Below are 21,417 nucleotides of genomic sequence, written 5' to 3'. Positions count from 1 at the left end.
TTTTGGAATTCTGAAGAAGGATAAATGTCTCGATTATCCTGATTTCCATAATTATTTACAGCGCAAAAATTGACAATTTTGGTGGGTTTTAACGGGCCCGCTACGCTGGAAACAATGGTTAGTGCTTACCTGCAGTTCATCGTGTGTACTCCACTTGGCATAGCGTAGCAACAGTACGGGTCATGGGTCGTGACCCGACTGCCGTGAAACCTCCCTGTATGTATATATCGCATTGGTATTTGCAGGACATTGCTGCACACAAATTTGCCTGGTTGTTTCCCCATAAAAAAATACCGACAGCACGAGGGCTGGGGGCAGTGTTAGCTGTGAGGAGGATGCTAGGAGGCTGCAAGGTGACTTGGATAGGCTGGGTGAGTGAGCAAATGCATGGCAGATGCAGTATAATGTGGATAAATGTGAGGTTATCCACTTTGATGGTAAAAACAGGAAAGTAGACTATTATCTAAATGGTGGCCGATTAAGGAAAGGGGAGAAAGGGGACCCAGAAAGCAACGAGACCTGGGTGTCATGGTACACCAGTCATTGAAAGTAGGCATGCAGGTGCAGCAGGCAGTGAAGAAAGCAAATGGTATGTTAGCATTCATAGCAAAAGGATTTGAGTATATGAGCAGGGAGGTTCTACTGCAGTTGTACAGGGTCTTGGTGAGACCACACCTGGAGTATTGCGTACAGTTTTGGTCTCCAAATCTGAAGAAAGACATTCTGGCCATAGAGGGAGTACAGAGAAGGTTCACCAGACTGATTCCTGGGATGTCAGGACTTTCATATGAAGAAAGACTGGATAGTCTCGGCTTGTACTTGCTAGAATTTAGGAGATTGAGGGGGGATCTTATAGAAACTTACAAAATTCTTAAGGGATTGGACAGGCTAGATGCAGGAAGATTGTTTCCGATGTTGGGGAAGTCCAGGACAAGGGGTCACAGTTTGAGGATAGCGGGGAAATCCTTTAGGACCAAGATGAGAAAAACATTTTTTACACAGAGAGTGGTGAATCTCTGGAACTCTATGCCACAGAAGGTAGTTGGGGCCAGTTCATTAGCTATATTTAAGAGGGAGTTAGATGTGGCCCTTGTGGCTAAAGGGTTCAGGGGGTATGGAGAGAAGGCAGGTACAGGATACTGAGTTGGATGATCAGCCATGATCATATTGAATGGCGGTGCAGGCTCGAAGGGCCGAATGGCCTACTCCTGCACCTATTTTCTATGTTTCTATGTAATACGTAATCCACTGAAAGCCTTTGGGATCATCAGAGGTAGAGAGAACATAGAATAGTGTGTAGACAGGAACTGCAGATGCTGGTTTATACCGAACATGGGACAATGAAGAAGGGTCCTGACCTGAAATGTCACCCATCCTTTTTCTCCAGAGATGCTGCCTGACTCGCTGAAGAAGGGTTTCGGCCCGAAACGTTGCCTATTTCCTTCGCTCCATAGATACTGCTGCACCCGCTGAGTTTCTCCAGCTTTTTTGTGTACCTTCGATTTTCCAACATCTGCAGTTCCTTCTTGAACACGAGTCACTCTAGCCTTTGTGTCTATCTTCTATAGTAAAGTACAGCACAGGAACAAGCCCTTCAGCCCACAATGTTTGCTCCGAACACGATGCCGTTAAACTGATGTCATCAGCCTGTACATGATCCATATCCCTCTACTACTTGCACGTCCATGTGCCTATTTAAAAGTCTCTTAAACGCCACTATTGCATCTGCCCCCACAGGACATGTCCATTCATCCCCACGTTGCATTTATGGTACTTTGAAGGTACAGATATGTTTTTGATAACGTCCGCAGCCGGCAGCGGGAGACTCAAATGAAATAGTTATTGTCAGCGAGTAAAACTCTGCGAAGGCCGGAATTCCACTCCTTTCCATCCAGGCCTCTAATGGCGCCGGTACACTCCAGTTTCCATGGGAACCACGCCGCCTGTGACCCGTGACCCAGCCGGCCCGTGAGCGGTCAGGTGACCGACGGCGCTTGCGTCACGTGGTGCCCGGACGGCCATGGCTGGTGAGGATGTGGGAGAGTGACTGGTAGCCGGAGTGGATGGCCCTTTATACACTGGATCGGTGCGGACCGGACCGGACAGGCGGGAGGAAGGCTGGAGGAGATCCACTCTGTCTTACTGAGCCACGGAAAGTAAGGCTTGTGGGGACTGGAACTGGCCCAGGCAGGCAGTTTCGCAGAGGAAAGGGCGGGGGGCTGGAAGTGGGGTCTGTGCACACCTCTGCTGTTTTGTGTTTAGGGACGATCTGAAGTCCCGGGCCTGGGCTATAACACAGGAGATTTAAAACTGAGCTCACATTAAGTCATGCACTCTGGCTTAGTGATTAAAACTACTCGGTTATCTCTATAAATTCTGACAACATAAACTCACACATTTAATAGTTTGCAAATCTACTTTTCCAATTATGCATCTCCTTTTGCTCCTAACCAGTTGTAAACTTTGACGATGAGGCTTTAATCAGTGTAGCAAATGTTGACTCTTACTGCGCTTCGTTGAGATGCAGTTCGCAGGAGATTGTGTCAAGACCTCGCTTGAATGATGGCCAGCGCTTCAGGTGCAGCTCCAAAAATGGCAATCAAGCCCTATTGGCAGAATGGAGGTTGCATAGTTTTATTAGACACTAACCAGGACTGAGAACTCTGCTTTCCCACATTCTCGCAAATAATTGACAAGATATGGCGATGGAGGCAGGGGGTGCAAAAGGCAGAATGATTGCATACAAACAAGCTGGTACAATCTCGAATTTGCAGTTTGTAAGGATGAGAGTCAAGCAAGACATTCAAAAAGAAAAAAAAGAGATGCTTATGGAAAATAATTTGCAGGGCTGATTAAAGAACAACGGAATTTGGACTGGTGGACTTACTGTGTGGACTTTGGCCAAATGGCAGCAAAGGCAAAATTAAGTATTTCAATGATTCTATGTAATAGTGTCTGACTAAATCATTATTGTTGAGAAAAAAGAAAAGCATCTCATTCACCTGATTTCATCGTACACTCAGGTTGAAAGCTAAATAAGTAACCTGATAAGGATTTGTATTCTTAACAGTGCAAGTAGGGTACACTAATTTGTGATTTTAAAATGACTTAATCTGGAGGGTATGATAAATTTATGAATTAGCTGTTGGTCAATCAGTAAATCTTTTTGGGTTGCCCTGCAGGCTGAGAAATAATTTCAATGATTGTTCTGAGCAAAATCTAATTTGGCAAATTGGAGGAATGTAGTTTGAGTTACACAGTGAGTTTCTGATGGGACTGAATGGTAAAATATAATGTGTAATATTATAAATGCCAGATTTTTAGTTCTATTGAATTTGGTTTGTAGTCCCTGATTTTTCATTTGGTTTTAACATTTCAATGTTGTGGGTAGAAAATGGGGAACTGATTTTATTTTAAAATAATACAAAGCAGCATGAAATTGAGAGAAGTGAAAGTCTGTTGTGGGTAATGGTTAGGGGGCACTTGCAACCAGCTCAAAGTATGTTGAGTGTACATTCTTAAATTTTAAAATGTTCTTGTTCCATAGTTTATTTCATATTATGTTATTATTCACCAGTTTATTTATTAATATCGGGTAGTTTTGAATATGTATTGGCAAAAGCAAAATGAGTGCACCTCTCTAGAGTCCATTTAATAGTTTAAGTCCTTTAAAGGTGTGAGATCAAGATGATTTTTGAATTGTAGCTGCTGGCCAACTGACGCCATGTTAGAAATCATGCAAAATGATAAATATTTTGGAATCTATAATTGGAGCCAAACTGTCATTGTCTAAAATTTCAAAGATAACAAATTAGCTCTTCCTTAATAATATCAGTTAAATCTCTTTGTGCTTCTGTTATTTAAAAAAAAAGATTATGTTAATTTCTCAGTTTCAATTCGATACACAAGATATAAAGTTCAATATGAAAATTTAAATCACTAAATCCTTAATTTCTGTAAATTTGCACTTTTTGAGGTGTTCGCTTTTGCATGGCATAGTGGAAGGCATGGAGAAGAGATACATATAACAGCTTTCAAAGGAATGAAACAGGCACTGAAATAATGGGTGCCATTGGTAGAGTAATTAAAATTAACAATGCAAAATTTAGGTAGCTGTATCCTTTGTGCTTAGCATTGTGCATAACAGCAGTTATAGCTATTAGTAAACTGATTTTGATGTACATTTCTTATTTACAGATGATGCATCTTAAGTGCTGTATAAGTGTCCAGTACAGATTTCTTCTATGATGGAGAGATCATCATCAAACTTACCCACTGGGATGAGGACTATGGAAATGCATCCGTTTGGAAGAGAGGAAGAGGATTCATTGGAGAGGCTGTTTGTGTTCTTCAGGGAGCATTTGCGGCAGGGACACTGGGCCCTAGCGCAAGCTTGTATGCCCCAGTTAAAGCAGTGGAAAGGAGGTGCTGAACAAGTGAAAGAAATCCTTCAAGCAATTGTTGCCTGTCCATACAAGTTGTCGTGAGTACTTTGAGGGAATTTGTTGGGACCATATAAATTTACAACATAGAGATGTAATGGATCAAACTAAAAATGACCATCTTGTTTGATATATTTTTTAAAACCATTGTCCCATGTCTTTCTTTGCTTTAAAACTCCAAAAACTAAAAATAAATTTATACCATATAAGCTGTCTATATTGCCCAATAGGTCTACAGTTTTTTTTTTTAAATTCTCCACACAATATTTCTCTCTCATCCTTACCTTATTGCAATACATTAATGCACATATTTGGTTTCACCATAAATTCATTTGTACCTTTCTGTATGGGGCCAATGTAACTTTTTCACCATTCAGGCAAAAGAAGAAATTAAGATACAAGATATTGCAGATAGTGGGATCTTGAGCAAAACACAGCGACGGAGGAACCCAGCAGGTCAGGCAACATCAATGGAAGAAATGGGCAGGTGATGTTCCTGGTCGGAACCCACCTTCAGACAGCGAAGAAGGATTGGCTTTGCCTCCAATTGAGCCCCGAGGCAAAACATGGAACTCAAAATCCATTCTTTATGAAGAGATTTCTCCTTGCATTTCTTCCTACGTTTGCTGATGATCTTAAATTTCTAACTCCCATCATTGACTACTTAAGCAAAACATTTAAATACAGTAAACCCTCATTATTGCAGACCTATTTATAATGGATTTCAATTATAGTTCAATTATGTTTATTTAAGAACACCGGCTTCTAGTTTAAGAACACAGGGTGCGAAGCCTATTGAAATCGACATGTCATTGAAATTAACATGCAATTGCTTGATGGACACTTAACAACGTAACAAACAGCCTTTAGTATTTTTAGCTTGCAAAATTTCTAACTTAAAAAAAACTTTGTATTTGAAAACGGCCCGTTGTTTCACAGAGTGGTGGTTGGAGCGGATCCCTTACTCGGTTGTAGCGGGCAATTGGCAATAACTGATATTATTCCCCACCCATGGTATGTTTTAACAAGGGTTTTCTCTAATCCATTTTTCCTTAGAATGAGCTACTTCATTATTTTTTTAAAATAACATAAGGGAATGTCTTTCCTTGGTCTTCCATCTTGGGTTTCGTTTTAGGAACATTTTCTTTAATGGGTTGTTCAAAAGTACTAACTATTCACACAATATCCCACACAAATTACTTCATCGTTACTGTTGTACTCTCAAGACCTTTATTGTAGAATGCTTTTTATTCACTTCTTGTGGATTTCCCACCTATTCTCCCATGAGGTCAAGATCCCCTGAAGGTCAGCCCTCCTGTCTACCTCCTGATCTGCAGTTTTCTCAGCCCTTCAACTCATCACTGGCCCGCTAGTGATTATCACAGGGCCCAATCTTTTAGTGTGTCGCTTCATCAGGTATCGCCATAGGTCTAGGCCTGTATCCATCAAATTCCTGCCCATTCCTCCCTTCGGGCACCCACCTGCTCATTGTATCCCTTCCTTCGATAACTTTTAGGATGTGAAAAAAATGGTTGTCAACAGGCACAGTTGCAGATCATTATTACAATTCACCAAAACAAAAGGAACTGCAATTATAATTCATCCAAAATATTGCTGGTTTAAAATAATAATGCCCACGGAAACATTTAATCTGTAGGCTGGGATATTTGGGTGCTGCATCAAGGACAATAAAATATATTTTGTTCCTCCTTTGCTCTTTCCTGAAATTATTGATTACTTGAGTCAGTATGGGTAGTTGCACTGATGCAGCAGATGTTAGTGGGCTGAGCATGGAGCAGTCAGCGTGGAGCATGTGTAAATGTGCCCTTGCCCAACATGAACTCGTGCACATTTATTATGGATCACTAAACATGTACAGAGACTGCTTGACCTTTACCTTCTCGGAGCCATGGTTTGAGCTATCAGACAGATTAACAAATATAGCTCATCCATGGGTTGTTCGTGATCTATATTACAGGAGACTCAAACCACTTTTGTAAACTGTTTTGTATCTTCGCTTTATCCACCCCTCAGAAGACTAAATATTTCAGCTTGAAGCAGGGTCCCAACCCAAAACATCACACACCCCTGTTTTCCAGGAATGCTGCAAAACTTACTCCAGCACTTTGTGTCTTATTTTTTTGTAAACTAGCAACTGCAGTTCATTGTTCCTAAATATTTCAAAACTAGATTGAACAAAACATTGTCTTATAAATAATGCATTTAATTTTTTGTTACTCTTGAAATTTACCTTGCTTGCTCTCTAACAAGTCGTCTATTTGCAGATGGGAATCGGTTTCAAGTCCTCATTGGCTTGCCTGGCTGTGGCTGTTGGAGCTGGAATTGTGGTGGTCACATGATCAGGTAAATAGTGATTCTATAAATTTTGTTAATATCAGTACTTTTGTGAATTCATTTCCAGATAACACCTTTTAGGGGGGCGCCGTCCAGTTGGGTATGGCTGCCCTACGTGCAGCTGTCTGTCTTTTCGCTTTTTTTAAATGTTTAGCATGTTCAAATAGTGTTTTGTTTTGGAGGTCTAGTCTTTTTATGTGGGGGGTGGGGGGGGGGGAAGGGGGAAACTGCTTTTCCTAGTCCCTACCTGGTTGGAGAGGCGGTTTACCTCCGAGCAGCATCTTCGACCTGTCCTCATGGCCTATCATCGGGTCTGAGTGGCTTTTCCAGAGGGGACCGGCCAGAACCACGGCTTCGGCGGTGGCACAGCGCTGGAGCGCTATCGCGGAGCGGGCGATGCCTTGCCCGGGTCGTCACGCTGGAGTCCACTGATTGGACATCGCGGAGCTGCAGGACTGTGGAGCGGCCAGCTGCTGGTGCCTGGGATCTCTCACCGAGATCGCCGTGGTGGAGCTCTGCCTGTTGGCTTCAGAAGCCGCAGTCTCCGGTAACAAAGCGGCCGTTCCAGGTATCCCAAGCCGCTGAGAGGGTTTTCCTGACGCCGGAGCACCATCACCTGGCGAGAAGGGCCTGAAACATTGGGCCGCCGTAGCGGTGACTGCGGAGGCCTCAAAAAGCCCGACTGTGGGTGGACAAGGGGATGGGGACTGGACTTTGTGCCTTCCCTCACAGTTGGAACCATTGTGGGGGGATGTTTTTTATGTTTAATGTTAAATTCCTTTATAATGTTATGTTGTATTCTTTTTCATGTGCTGCAATGGCAACTCAAATTTCACTACACCAATTGGTGTATGTGACAATAAATGAACCTTTGAACCTTTACAATTAATTTAGTTCTTGCGGATTTCCATAATCAGTCGACCATTGATCACCCATTCACACTAGTTCTATGTTGTCCCACTCCCTACACACCTTTGGCTGATTACAGAAACCAATTAACCTACAAATCCGCATTCCTTTGGGCTGTGGGGAGAACCCAGAGGATGCCTACGCGATCACAGGGAGAATGTGCAAACTCCGCACAGACAGCAGCCGAGGTCAGGATTGAACCCGGGTCTCTGTAGGTGTGAGGCAGCAGCTTTACCAGCTGTGCCTCTGTGCTACCTGAAGATTGCCTTATTCTAAAATACAATTTATTTATTTTTTTGCATCAGATATCGTTACAGCCATTTATAAGGAGAGACATTGAATTTTTTTTGCTACTGGAACTGCTACAACCACACGTCTCACAAGATGTAATAAAGGTGATGTATCTAAATTATTTCAGTGATTCTTTTGAATGCCATTGTTTTCTAAGTTGGCTGTCAACTATTATTCAACTTTAATTTCTTAATGTAATATTGCCGTACGGGTTAAGTACAGGTACGGGTAATGGTATTAAGTAGGTAAAATGTTCTTTGGCAACTTTAGTGTCATGGGTATGTTTAATTTTTGGTAATGCTCTTGAGATGATGTATGATTTAGTTATTGATGAAAGATATCAATATTTAGTCTTGCTAATAATCTGTCATTTTTTCTGTGCAGGAGCTCCATGATATTTTTTTAAACTGCCATAACTCTGATCTGGTGATTGAGAAAAAAGTGGACTACAGTCAGCACAAACTAAGTTCTGAAGCATTCTCCTCTTTATATAACCTTTTATCCAGGAACCCTCAACTTGTACAGGCTGTGATTAGTTATCTTCTGGTGGAAGACAGCAACAATTCTGCTGTGGAATACAATCATGCGTTACAGAAATTATTTATTGACTTTCTCCATTCTGCTCTCTGTTCCTTGAAGAAAGCACGCCAGGGAGAAGTCGTGGATGGATCTGACGCGGACATGCACGAGTTGACCGCAGACCAAATTTATGCCGTAATTTCTGTGCTTACGTTTGATGTGGAAAGGCAGGCCGTTGAAATTCGACAGTTCTGTGAGGAACTCTACAGTGCTTGTTGTGCAACAGAATATGGACTGAATGAGGATCACCTACTTGGCTTTATGCTGGGAAAACAGAACCAGACTCTGATCAGTTTATATAGTGCTACATCCATCGAGAAGAGTAAAGAGAAATTAGTTGCACAAATCTCACCTGACAGAGGTAACTTCATTCTTCAGGTGCTCACTTACAGAAATTACTGCATTTGGTTTCCTTTGCTACTATTTAAGCTAATGGTTTATGTAGGTTTTCTTTCATGTTACCTCTCATCCCCACTTTTTCCTTTTTTGTTGAATGTGAATGTTAACAGCTTTGTTGAATGTGAATGTTAGCACCCAGAGATACTGCTTGACCCGCTGAGTTGCCCCAGCACTTTGTGTTTATCTGAGGTTATAGAAATAACAAGCTTCACTCAGACCACAATAATATCCTTGTGTACACTTTTCTAGCACCAGGAATATAGTTAGGGCAAATGTAATATCCAATTTACCTTTTTTTTTTTTATTATTATTATTTTTTTTTTTTTTTAATTTTAAATAACAGGGCCAATTTAAACACATTTCATAATTAATCTGATTTAAATAAACTATTTTATCATTGACCAAGATTCACCTTTGTAATTACTTGGCCTCTATTATATGTTATTACAACAACATAATTTTAACATTTATAATTGGGGCTGCCTAATGCTTTACCCTGAACAGTGACCATCTTGTATTCTGCCATTAAATTTTCATTAGCCAGTAGATATAATAAAGATTGAGGCCTGAAAAAGACTTACTTTTTTCATCTTCTGTTGTGTATCTGAAGGAAATGGGAAATTACGTAGTTTGATATTAATACTGTAGAAGTTATTTTTAAACTTATTTGAAATATTTGATTTTTCAGAGCCTGCCTTTTTCAATAAAAATGATTATTCAATCTCCTCCTTGGCAGGAATTATTCAGTATGGAGGATTGACTTTGCAATGAAAGTCAATGCTCTATTAAGTTGCTATGGCCATTATAGATGCCCCTTTCAAGTTTGCCATTGGATGGTACTTGAGAGCAAGTGTGTGTGGATGGAGGGATATGGCAGTGTGAGATTCATCACATAATGTGAAATTAGTGTTAATTAAAACATTATTTCTGTTTCTTATGAACTTTTAGAAGCTGAAAGGGTTATTCTCGCATTGTTTACAGACTCGGAGGAACCTCCTGTCTGGAAGGCAGCATATTTCTACAGCACAAGCCATAGTAAACACTTTCTGGAACAGGTTCTGGTATGTATTGGGAGTAAATCAATGGGAAACCTTGATACTGACATTTTAATCGGTTAGTTAATAAAAATATAGGAATGATTCTTAAAATGTTCACCAAGCATCAATTATCTCTAAGCTTTTATTAACTTTTAAAAGTGTACACTTTTTAAATTTCTGTTCCACAATGATTTATTTGTGTAACTATAAACTCCAGTACTTTGAACTTTATGCACAGCAAAGCTTCAAGGGATATGTAATAAAAGAAATGATCATAATGAAAAAGTTACTTTTATAACAACTAAACAGGTTCGCTTCTTAATACACAGACAACTCACAAACGTTTTTAGACCAGTTCAAAACTTTACTTATTATCGGCCGATGGAAGGGAGGGAGAACTCTAGTCAAGTGAGCAATACAGGCACTTCACTGTCCTCATCCACTTCCACGAACAACAGAATTTCATCGTATTATGTAGTTTTTTTTTGTCACCTTAGCACATTCCACAAACATTAGTCATGGTCCGAGGTACAGGAAAATAAAGGTTTCTTCAGAATGCAACACATCAAAGGCATTTTGTCATATGGTACAATATTTTACATTTTAAAGACATTGGCCATTTGTTAATACCCCTTAGATCAATCTAGTTTCCGCTCTCGTCACTTCCTCCCTCACAGACATCGGACATTTGGTGCAAGGCATTTTACATATCAAAGACATCAGCCATTTGTCACTTGGTAGACAAATGTTAGTCATTCATTATCTCAATACACAGCAATCTGAGGCAAACCTAAACTTGCCTTTCTATTAATCTACTGGAGAAAAGCCTGATTTGAGACTAAATATAAGCTGTACGCTTTTCTTGTATATTTAACATGTTTCAGCAATCAATAATTTATTTAAAAAGTGTGCTAAGGACAAATGCCCCTATTACAGGGCTCCACTAAAGTAAAATGAATAGAAGTAAGATGCAATATCTCATTACTGGTTGGAAATGTAGAGCATAAATTTTAAAGGCAAATAGATCACAGAAGAAAGTGATAAATAAATAAATATTTGGTACCATTTACAATAACTATGATTCTAGATTCTGAGGCAGACTTGTCCACATTGCTTGGCTTTAATTTGTCATCCTGCTCTAAGGAGGGGGAAGTTTGATGGAGCTTCAATGTAAATTCATGATGTTTATTATGACAACAAGAGACTTGGTGTAAGTTCATATTGCAGATCTCTTTTAGTGCAGGAAAATCAGATGGGCATCATTTTTAATGGCAAAAAAAGGCCGGGTGACATAGATTGGCACACTGTCCTTTCTCATATGTGAATTGGTGTCCAGAGTAATAATTAACATACAATGATTGAAAAAGGCTGCAGTGTATAGCTTTGAGAAATTCTCAACCTTTTCCTTCTGGATATGAATTATAAATTGATGAAAGGCTATTGATCTGAAATGTTAACTGTGTTTCTATTTCCAAAGGTGCTATTAAGTATTGGTAGCATTTTCTGTTTATTATAGTCTTTCCAAATCTTTATGCCATAGCAAATTAAGTATCAATGTTTACTATCGAGCAAGAAGGTTTTATGTAAATTTTCAATATGTTCATATTTTTGCTTCATATGTATAATTTAAACATTTTTTAGTATTGATATTAATCTGTGGTAATCAACTGGTATTAATGTGTGGTTTACGTACTGGTTTATCCGGCAATTACTGAGGAAAGCTCCAAATTATCAGTTTGTATTACCAGTAAACAGACATCTCACAGCATCAGACACCCGGGATTGATCCTGACCTGCATGTGGAGGTCTCTCCATGTGGAGTTTGTAATGGATTCCTGTGACCACATGGATTTCCTCTGGGTGCTCTGGTTTACTCCCGCATCTCAAAGCCATGAGGGTTTGTAGGTTTATTCCTCTGTAAATTCCCCTAGTGTGAAGGGCATGGATGAAAAAGTGGAATAAGTGTGAATGGGTTGTCGATGGATTGTGTGGTTTCGAAAGGCCTGTTCCCATGCAGTATCTTTCAACCTCCAACACTCGCGTTTTTCCCTTTCACCATCACAGTACATATTTCTGACAAATGTTTCACTTGCATTAATTGCAACCTTTTTCTAATTACTTTAATCTCATTTCAGCGCACCCAGTGTGAACAAAGAGTTAGAGGGAACATCAGCTGTCTTTTTTATTTCACTGTCATTGAGCCTTAGCTGTAGTGATATTTGGTTTTAAAAAGACAAAAATTCTTGTAAGTCCATTGGGAATTAATATTATAGATTTGCCTTGTAATTTACACGTTTTTTTATACATTTTGTTACAAACTCTGTACAAGGTTCATAGAAACATAGGTGCAGGAGTAGGCCATTCGGCCCTTCGAGCCTGCACCGCCATTCAATATGATCATGGCTGATCATCCAACTCAGTATCCTGTACCTGCCTTCTCTCCATACCCCCTGATCCCTTTAGCCACAAGGGCCACATCTAACTCCCTCTTAAATATAGCCAATGAACTGACCTCAACTACCTTCTGTGGCAGAGAATTCCAGAGATTCACCACTCTCTGTGTGAAAAATGTTTTCCTCATCTCGGTCCTAAAAGATTTCCCCCTTATCCTTAAACTGTGTTTGAGGTTGTTTTTTGGAGGCTCTCGTTTGTAATCATTTGTTGGAGTGTTCGCGTCATCTGGTTTAGGCTGGTTTCAATTCTCCACTAGCGTTCTCAAATGTTGAACAGATTATGACTGTTAGATCATTGAACATGATTCACAATGTGGCTTTATATCCTGCAAAGTGCAAAAGGACTGGTCAAATGAACATTGTACAGGAGTGAACCATTTAGCCCCTCAAGTCAGTTTCCATTAATGTTGACCATTTACTGTGTGGCATTGATATATGGACGGTGCTTCTGATGAACAGTGAATTCTCATTTGCTGAGTCGAGTCTGTGCTTAATTACTCTTTTCTGAGACTGACTTTAAAGCATAATTTCTCTCTTTTATACAATAAAACTGCTATTGATGCCTCTATTTTTACTATCATTTCCTTTATAGTGCAGGTGCTTCCTCCATGGTAGTTACTGTAATTCACTACAGATGGTTTTGACAAAATGGTGTTTACAATTGTAATTTAAATAATGACACTGAAACAAAGTTGAGTATACATTCGTCATAAAACAGAATGTGTACATGATACAATATTTGATGGAAATAAGTTAAGATTGATCCTTTAATGCCAGAAATGAATGATAATTTAATTTTCAGGCATTTGTTTTCTCCACGGTGGACGTAGCACTATTTTGTAAACACTGTCAGTGTCATTAGTCTAAGATTGCCAATGTCTCACTCGCCCTCCTCTCAAAGCTCCAGGTTTTACTCAAGGCAAAGCAGAGCAGCAGTAATTTCAACAGGATCACCACTTGGAAGATGAACTATATGGTTTAAGAAATTGTGTTCGAATGAGAGAAGTAGCTGAATAATAATTTTATGAATATACACTGATTGTGTACTCATTTTTTGGTAGGTTACTGCCTTGCAGTTAATAAAGCGGGAGGACTACAGCACTTTAAGTAAATTGCTGAAGAACACTTTTAAGCCCTTTGCACGACTCTTGGTGTTACTGGGATGGAGTTATTGCCAAAGTTTGGAATCAGCTCAGACTCTACTGTGTACTCTTCATGAAAATAAGGTATAGTTAGTATTGGTAGTAGAGTCTTTCAGTTGCTTGCTCACTGCATTCTCATTGTTATTCATTGAGATTCAAACCATAAGTAATTCAGGAAGAATGATGATTTAAGTAAACGGGATCCCAAGTGCAAGATTCTCATTTTGATTTAATAGCAAGGATTATAAATGAAGACAACATCATGCTAAAGTTTCATGCTACTTTCCTAAACTTAGCAATTTCATTTCTGCAATATTTTATATATATAGATATAGATATAGATATATATATATATATATAGATATATATAGATATATATCTATAGATATATATATAAATATATACTGAGATCTAGACCAGTTTACTCATTGAGTTCAAATTCCAGCTGAGACTTCTCGAGAGTTTAACAATTACAAACTGTTCTCCTGCAGCTTTAAGATTTTCAGTCAGCTCGGTGAAATTAAAAAATGGATCCAGTAGTGCCGTAGCCTTGATACTTCAGGGACCCGGGATCAAAAACATACAGACACAGCAAGGAAGGAGCCTATTCTGCCTGCCTTTGTTTGTGGTAGATGCTTTGTTTCACGTTCTGAATTTTTGTCCTTACTCTTATTGTTCACAGGTACCTCAAACTACTTTTCAAACATTATTTTTGTGTTCATTACTTTTTAAGATCGAGCAGTCCAGATCCCTATAATTCCCAACTAGATCTTTCACTCCAAAATTTACGCTATCTAGTAATTACCCCCATTTTTTAGAGGGCTTAGATTGTCTCTACCTACTCTATTAAAATCAGTTCATCCCTTAGCTTTCTCTCTTACAAGAGTACTAGTCAGATTTTTCCTCTGCTCATAACTGAAATCCCTCAATATTGTGGTAACATCAGGTACATTTCATCTGTATCCTTCCTAGGTCTAGGGCACTAAGACATATCTAAACACCTGACCAATGACTATAAAGTTCCAGTGTATATAACTTATTTTCTATTTTGCTCCTTTCTTTGGAAACCTGAACAATCAAAGTGCTTTTTTTAATCGCTTTATCAGCATGCCCTGCCACCTTTAAGGATTTGTATACATTGACACCAAAGACTCCTTTTAAAATGCTTCCATTTGAAGTGGCGTTGAGACCAATGGTCAGAACAGACAGGACCCTACTGAAAGGTTGAGGCATCGAGGGACCATCTTATTTTATGGTTCTGAGTGTTCTTAACGTCCTCGCCGTACACCGGCGTTTTGTGAGAGCGGTTACATCCCAGCTTCAGCTCAACCAACATCAGTCACATTATCCGGACAGGCGGCGGGGGATCAGGAGCTGATGTGAGGCATCGGCGATGCTCTGGAATCCTAGTCGGCCACCGCCGAGCAGCGGGGTCGTGGAGGCAGCGCCCGACCCGGGGAGTAGAGGTGTCAGTTCTGCCATTGGCGAGCGGCTACCGCGGCCCGCTCACCTGTTGGGTGCTGACTCCTCGATCCCGGGATCCAACCACTCTCACACAACATTGGTGTACGACAAGGACAGTAAGAACACTCAGTTCACTCAATGCAAACTTTAGGTCATTTGTTCCTTGCGCCCGCAGAAATCTCCAGCGCGTTCGAGACGAGGGGGTTCTGAAGTTGTATTCTCTCGATTGAGGACATTTTCTTGATTCTCCTAGAAGCAACGAGCCATGGCTTCACCAGTGGTTGTCTGCGTAACTGAAACCTCTCTTCCCCCACCTCTCCCTGTCTCCCACTCTCATCAACCCCCTCTCTCTCGCTGTTATACCCTGCTCTCCCCCGCTACCAGGCACCCCGTTCACTTTTTTAAATTCTCGAATAACTTTTGAAAAATCCCATGATTCCTTGGGTATTTTGGAATACCGAACTGGCTTATTCCGGAATAATTTGAAATTGGCAAAACAATACAACTTACCTTGATTGTATTTCAAGAGGCATTATAGTGCGGGTTTGTAAATAAACAGCTCACGTACATTTTGATGTTCTTTCTTTTAGGATTTGTATTGTGATGCTGTTCTGCACAACTTCTGTTCTGGATTGTCTTCTCAGATTGAGGTGCTTGAGTGGTGTTTAAAAGAAAACAGGTAAAGACCTTGTTATTATTTGCCCCATCATCATGTCACTCTACCCCTGGGGTGTTTCAAGTTCAAGTTCCCATTTATTGTCACGCGCACCAATTAAGGTACAGTGATATTTGAGTTACCATACAAGTAAAAAGAATGCAATACACAATAAATTTAACATAAACATCCACCACAGTGGAATCAACTTTCCTCACATGTGATGGAAGGCAATAAAGTTCAGTCATCTTCCTCCTTTGTTCACCCGTGGTGGTCGGGGCCTTGAACCCTCAGCACTGCCTCTGCCGACAGTCTGCTGTTCAAGCCCTCCCGTCGGGATGATCGAAACTCCGGTGTCGGGACGGATCGGAACACTCCACGGCATGGAGCTCCCGAATCGGCCTTTTCTTACTGGAGACCGCTGGCTTCACGGTGTTAAAGTCCACAGGCCTGCGGTCGAAGCACTTCTACAGCGATCCTCGGCAAAGGGTCAACCGCTCTGCGATTGTAAGTCCATGCCGCGCTTACGGCTTGAAGCTCCGGGGCTGGTCTCCAGGAAAGGCCACACCAATCCAGTTGTTAGGCTGTGGGGAGGGGACGGAGATGTGACACGGAGAAAAATCACATCTCCGTTGAAGTAAGTGACTGAAAAAGGTTTCCCCCGATTTCCCCCTCCCCACAGTAAAACATACGTTTTAGATACTCAAAATAACAAAAAAAGTCGAAATAACGCACAGGCTGCTGGTGAGGCTGCCATTGTGGTGTCAACTGGTGGTTATAAATATAAATGACTAAATGCCAGCTTTACATGTCTAAGTAATTCTTTTCACATTGTTAAAATAATAAATCAGTTAATTATTGGCTGATAAATCCTTTTGGCCATGCATGTGGTTCATCATCTGTGCTATTTTGGCTGACTCAAATAAGAGGACTGTATTTAATTTTTGTGTCACAGGACAGGTACTGTGGGACAATCAATAATGGTTCTTTCTTCTATCCTCCTCTGGAAAATGTAGCCAATAGGAAGTGGAACATCAGCAAGATGTTTTTCCAAATCTACAAGAAACATTCCTAGCCCCTGCAAGAGTAAAGGCAGTATTTTTCTCGGGGCTCTTTCAATTCTGTCCATTTTCGTCATTTATAGCTGCATTTCCTTGTGCATCATTGTAGCCTAATAGTCACACTTTAATAAAGCTGCCTGATTGGTCTGGCCACCATTTCTACAGAACATTAATAGGGCATCAGGGCAGTTTGGTGCATGACCGAGTCAGCAATTTCAAGTCAAGTTTATTGTCGTATGCATAAGTACTGTAATGTACAGGTACAAATAGAAAGTAACACTCCAATTATAGGGACAATTTCTAATGCAGATTTTAATTGACCTCATTGTCATGTTTGTTTCGCAAAGAAATGTGTCTTGATTCGTGTTCCTGTTCTTTTTTTAAATACATTTCTTAGATACTACATTCCTGAGAAGAAATTTATTGATCACCTGCACAGTTTGGATTGCCATTCTGCTTTGTATAGTCTGCATCATTTTACCAACCTACCTGCACTGAATACGGAAGATGTCGTTGATTTACTCCAGAAACGATCTGCTAATGATAAGGGTGATGTTAATTGGTAGTTTATTTGGTTATTCTGAATTGTTATAAGGCATTTCTGTGGCGTTAACCTCAAGTACTATGTTGAATGCAAATGTGTAATTAAAGAACAGAAAACGTTTGGGGGTACTCAGCAGATTAGGCATCGGATTTGGCAAGAAAAACGAAGTGAATTGTTCAGATTCATCAGAGCTCGGAACAATTAGAGAGTTACAGGATTTTAGGATGCAGAGGAAATGAGGAAAAATAAAAGGGAAGATCTGTGGAGGCATGGAAGATAGAAAAGATTAAATGAAAATAATAAAGTGGTAGTCCAATGCATTAAAAGCCTAGTAGACGTGTAAATTATTTAAATTGTTGAAGAACTTTGGGGAAATATGGAGTAGAAAATGATGGAATTTTTCGGTGCTTGACTTTGTTGAGTACAACTGGCCTCCACTACTATTCCCACATCGCACAACGTAAATTCATCTTGTATTCTGGCAAGGCACTATGCAGCCTTCTGGACTTAAAGTTGAGTTTATTGATTTCACATGATAAGCATTTCCATTAACATTGTTTCAGATTTCTGGCATTTCTTCAATAACTCCAATAATCATTCTGCATGTACACTGTTTCTAGTTCTTTTTTTACTATATTATTGTTATATAGTTTGCTCTTCCTCATACCCTATCACAGACTTCCTTTTACTCCATATTAAAATCTGTTTATCTCTTGGTGTATTCACAATTTGGATGTGAGCTCATAGATCTGAATTGGTCGCTCTCTTTTTCTCCTCCTTGGTGTTGGCTTGTCTTTGCTGAGAGTTTCTGTCATTTTCTTTCATTTCAAATTTGCAATACTTGTCTACTTAGTTCTTGAAGTTTGATGGGTAATGATTTCAGAAGGCAATTTTCAGTTACACTTGGTTTAAAGATTTTTTTGGGGAAACTGAATAGAGATGTACTTTATCTTTTTAACGATTAAATTTCTTCCTGAGTGTTATACATTCCTACTCGGCTAAAAGTAAAGGCAGACCATAATAAATCTGCTCCACCATGTTCATTAGGAGATGTACAAGAGTGGTGAGCTATCTTCTCCATGTGTCATATTTCTCAGTCAGAAATTTGTGTTTGGTGATGTAATTTTCTATCTGCGTGTAAGTTATCTACAGCATCAGCTCTGACCATTGATCTTCATAGCCTAATTTACAGGAGTAAATGCAAAACAATACAGCAAACCATTTGTTTGTTAATGGGAACTCATACCTGAAAAAAACATGTTTTTTTTTCTTGATGACGAGTTAGATGGTTTAGATAATTATTTATTCTGAGTGGTAAGTTCACCAATATAAATATCTCTTTGTAAAATATTTGTTTCCTTTGCATTACTTGTCTCTTTTTGGTATGTTAGGCGCAAGATGTCTGGGCATGACGCAGAGGCGAAATGTGACATTGTATCAGGCATTGTGTGCTATTAAATATGCCATATACGCAGTTTGTATAAACGCACACCAGCCATCTTCATGTAAAGAGTGTCCATATTGGGCGTTGGATGCAGCTGTTAAAGATGCTGTGATTGCAAAGGATCAATCTGGTAGTCAAGGTAAAAATAAAGCCACTGGTAATAGGCAATATCTTTCAATCCATCTTTTCTTTCTCGTCCGGAAGTTCATGTAGTTTAAAAATTAGCCTAGATATATTTAAATTATTCTTTTGAAAATGTTCAATTTTAATTTTGTAAGTTATCTTCATTAATCATAGCAATCTTTTGTGCCCAGTTGGTGCTATTGGTTCTTGTCCTCTTGAGCGACAATTACAAGTGTATGTTGCCGCATATACAACCACCAGCATGTTTGTGTTTCAATGTGCCACCATAATTTGCACATTGGGTTGTTATACAATTTATACTATCCTATTACTATAATTCAATCATTATTTTCCAATTTAAAGTAATAACTTCAAAGATATTGTGATTATATTAGGATTCAACTTTTACTTGTAATAGTTTGCTTTAGATTAAAAGCTTGTCAATCAATGCAAATGTTTAGTTTTTCTTTCTTTGCTTTTTCATTTGCCAAGTATGTTTATGTTGAAGTTACTGATTTGTGAGTGGAATCTGGTTTATTAGGGCTAGCAACCACTCAACTAAGTGACCACTTGGGAGAGCATTGACCTCAAGGTCGATGGACAATTTGGTTGAAACATAGTAATAGGTGCAGGAGGAGGCCATTTGGCCCTTTGAGCCAGCACCGCCATTCATTGTGATCATGGCTGATCATCCACAATCAGTAAACAGTGCCTGCCTTCTTCCCATATCCATTGATTCTGCTGGCCCCTATAGCTCTGTCTAACTCTCTTTTAAATACTTCCAGTGAATTGGCCTCTACTGCCTTCTGTGGCAGAGAATTCCACAAATTCACAACTCTCTGGGTGCTTTTATTTTGGGGCACGACATTGCAGACGCTGGAATCTGGAGCAAACTGTTCGTGGAACTTTGGCAGGTCAGGCAGCATTTGTGGCGGCAGATCTCATGATGTAGTGTTTCAACCTGAATCAGCAACTATCACTCTGCCTGCACAGATGCTGCCTGTCCCATTGCGTTCCCCCAGCAGTTTGATTTTTATTTATCTTGTTTTCTCCCCTGTCCGTTTCATCCCTGCATGTGCTACGACTCAGACTGAATTCAGTAGAAATCAAGTAACTAATGTTACACCATCTCAATTTGTGTGACTTGAGTTTAGTAGAAGGAGCACCTCAATAATCTGTCGGACCGAAATGAATGTCAAATGTTGAAAAGTTTAGTAGCAACATGGAGCACACCTAGTTTTAAGTAATAACACAATCTTTATTTATTTAAACAGGTGGCTCTGCCATTTTCAAGTTGTATTTATCCAAATGCCAGGAGTTTCTGCAAATGCTTCCTGCTCCTTTCCGTCTGGAGGTGTTGGAAAATATCTTCTCATTATTGTTCTTGTCTTATAATGACCTCATTGGTGATAAAGCAGGACTAGAACAGCAATTTTGTCTTGAAAAACTGGGAGACACGGAACAAATACAAGTGGTGAAGGAATTTGGGTTCAATGTAGGACAGCTGGAATCCACTGTACAACTTGTGGATTATAACGTCCCAAATTGTGAGCATTCAAATACTGGTTTAGAAGAGAATGCCACACAGAAGGGCTCTGGGATGGTCCAGGATGACTGCACGCACAAGTTTAAGAATATATTCTCAACGTCTAGTAAGTTTGCAGAAAATGATTCCTCTACAAAACAGTTGGGTGATATAGATCTGAATCATTTTATGAGCAGCACCAGCGGTAATGATTTTTTAGTAAATCCAACAACAATGAGTATATTTCTTGAGTTGATAAAAGGTCATCTGGAGGCAATGAAATGCCACGTTCCTTGGACAAGTGACAATGTATCTGAAGATGATATCCAACTAGTGGAGTGCCTGAACTGCTCGATTGGCACAGATTCCTTTGGAAGCCGGTTAGCTCAGCTTTCCAGGTATATCTGTGAAGCCCAATGGCGATACAAAATAATAACAAGCAATAACACAGCTGGTAAGAATCTTGTCATTATTAAATATACATGAAAATAGCAAAGTCTGAACCGGGCATGTCTACTTTCAAAAGTTATCAGTCCTAAAATGATGTGTTAAAATATTGGTTAAAGAACACTGTTTCAGTTTTTTTTAGATTACTTAAGGATATTTGGATTAGTAATCATTGTTGGAGCCGTTTTATTTTTACGTGTCCCACTCAGTTCATTGCCAAGCTCTGTCCTGCCCCACCTATCTTCTAGCTTTTTTCTCACCCCCCCCCCCCACAAACCTCAACAATCGGTCTGAAGAAAGACCCTGACCCAAAAATGTCACCTATCCATGTTCTCCGGAGTTGGATGCTACCTGACCAGTTGAGTTACTCCAGCACTTGTCTTGTTTTCTGCCACCATCTGCAGTTCCTTATATCTACCTTCAGGGATGTTGGTACCCTTCCAGTTTAAATGTAACCAGTCCTTCTTCAGGAAGCAATCCAAAGGCCTCGCTCTGACCAGTTTTTAGCTATGCATTAATCTGTCCTATTCTATTTGTACCCTCGCTA

The 21,417-nt window shown here is 39.8% G+C and overlaps 2 protein-coding genes across 3 annotated transcripts in view; one reads left to right on the top strand and one right to left on the bottom strand.

The window, feature by feature from the left end:
• Positions 1-1,759, bottom strand: part of si:ch211-10a23.2 (Galectin-related protein A-like) — a 37,987-nt gene extending 36,228 nt beyond the window's left edge. For both annotated transcript variants that reach the window (XM_055640756.1, XM_055640757.1), the window contains exon 1: positions 1,359-1,759. The gene's annotated coding sequence lies outside the window, so the exon portion shown is untranslated. The remainder of the gene's footprint in view (positions 1-1,358) is intronic.
• A 239-nt stretch (positions 1,760-1,998) lies between these two features.
• The window catches only part of zfyve26 (zinc finger, FYVE domain containing 26), a 79,165-nt gene continuing 59,746 nt past the window's right edge, over positions 1,999-21,417 (top strand). Inside the window, exons 1-11 of the mRNA XM_055640746.1 lie at positions 1,999-2,156; positions 4,198-4,483; positions 6,728-6,806; positions 8,012-8,101; positions 8,382-8,937; positions 9,924-10,036; positions 13,527-13,691; positions 15,662-15,750; positions 17,185-17,336; positions 18,723-18,914; positions 20,173-20,877. Coding sequence (XP_055496721.1) covers positions 4,245-4,483; positions 6,728-6,806; positions 8,012-8,101; positions 8,382-8,937; positions 9,924-10,036; positions 13,527-13,691; positions 15,662-15,750; positions 17,185-17,336; positions 18,723-18,914; positions 20,173-20,877 — 2,380 coding nt within the window. The 5' untranslated portion in view covers positions 1,999-2,156; positions 4,198-4,244. The remainder of the gene's footprint in view (positions 2,157-4,197; positions 4,484-6,727; positions 6,807-8,011; positions 8,102-8,381; positions 8,938-9,923; positions 10,037-13,526; positions 13,692-15,661; positions 15,751-17,184; positions 17,337-18,722; positions 18,915-20,172; positions 20,878-21,417) is intronic.

The sequence above is a fragment of the Leucoraja erinacea genome, chromosome 9, assembly GCF_028641065.1.
Source record: "Leucoraja erinacea ecotype New England chromosome 9, Leri_hhj_1, whole genome shotgun sequence".
Lineage (NCBI taxonomy): Eukaryota > Metazoa > Chordata > Chondrichthyes > Rajiformes > Rajidae > Leucoraja > Leucoraja erinaceus.
The sequence above is the reverse complement of the archived record's forward strand: the minus strand, read 5'-3'. Positions and strand labels throughout refer to the sequence as shown.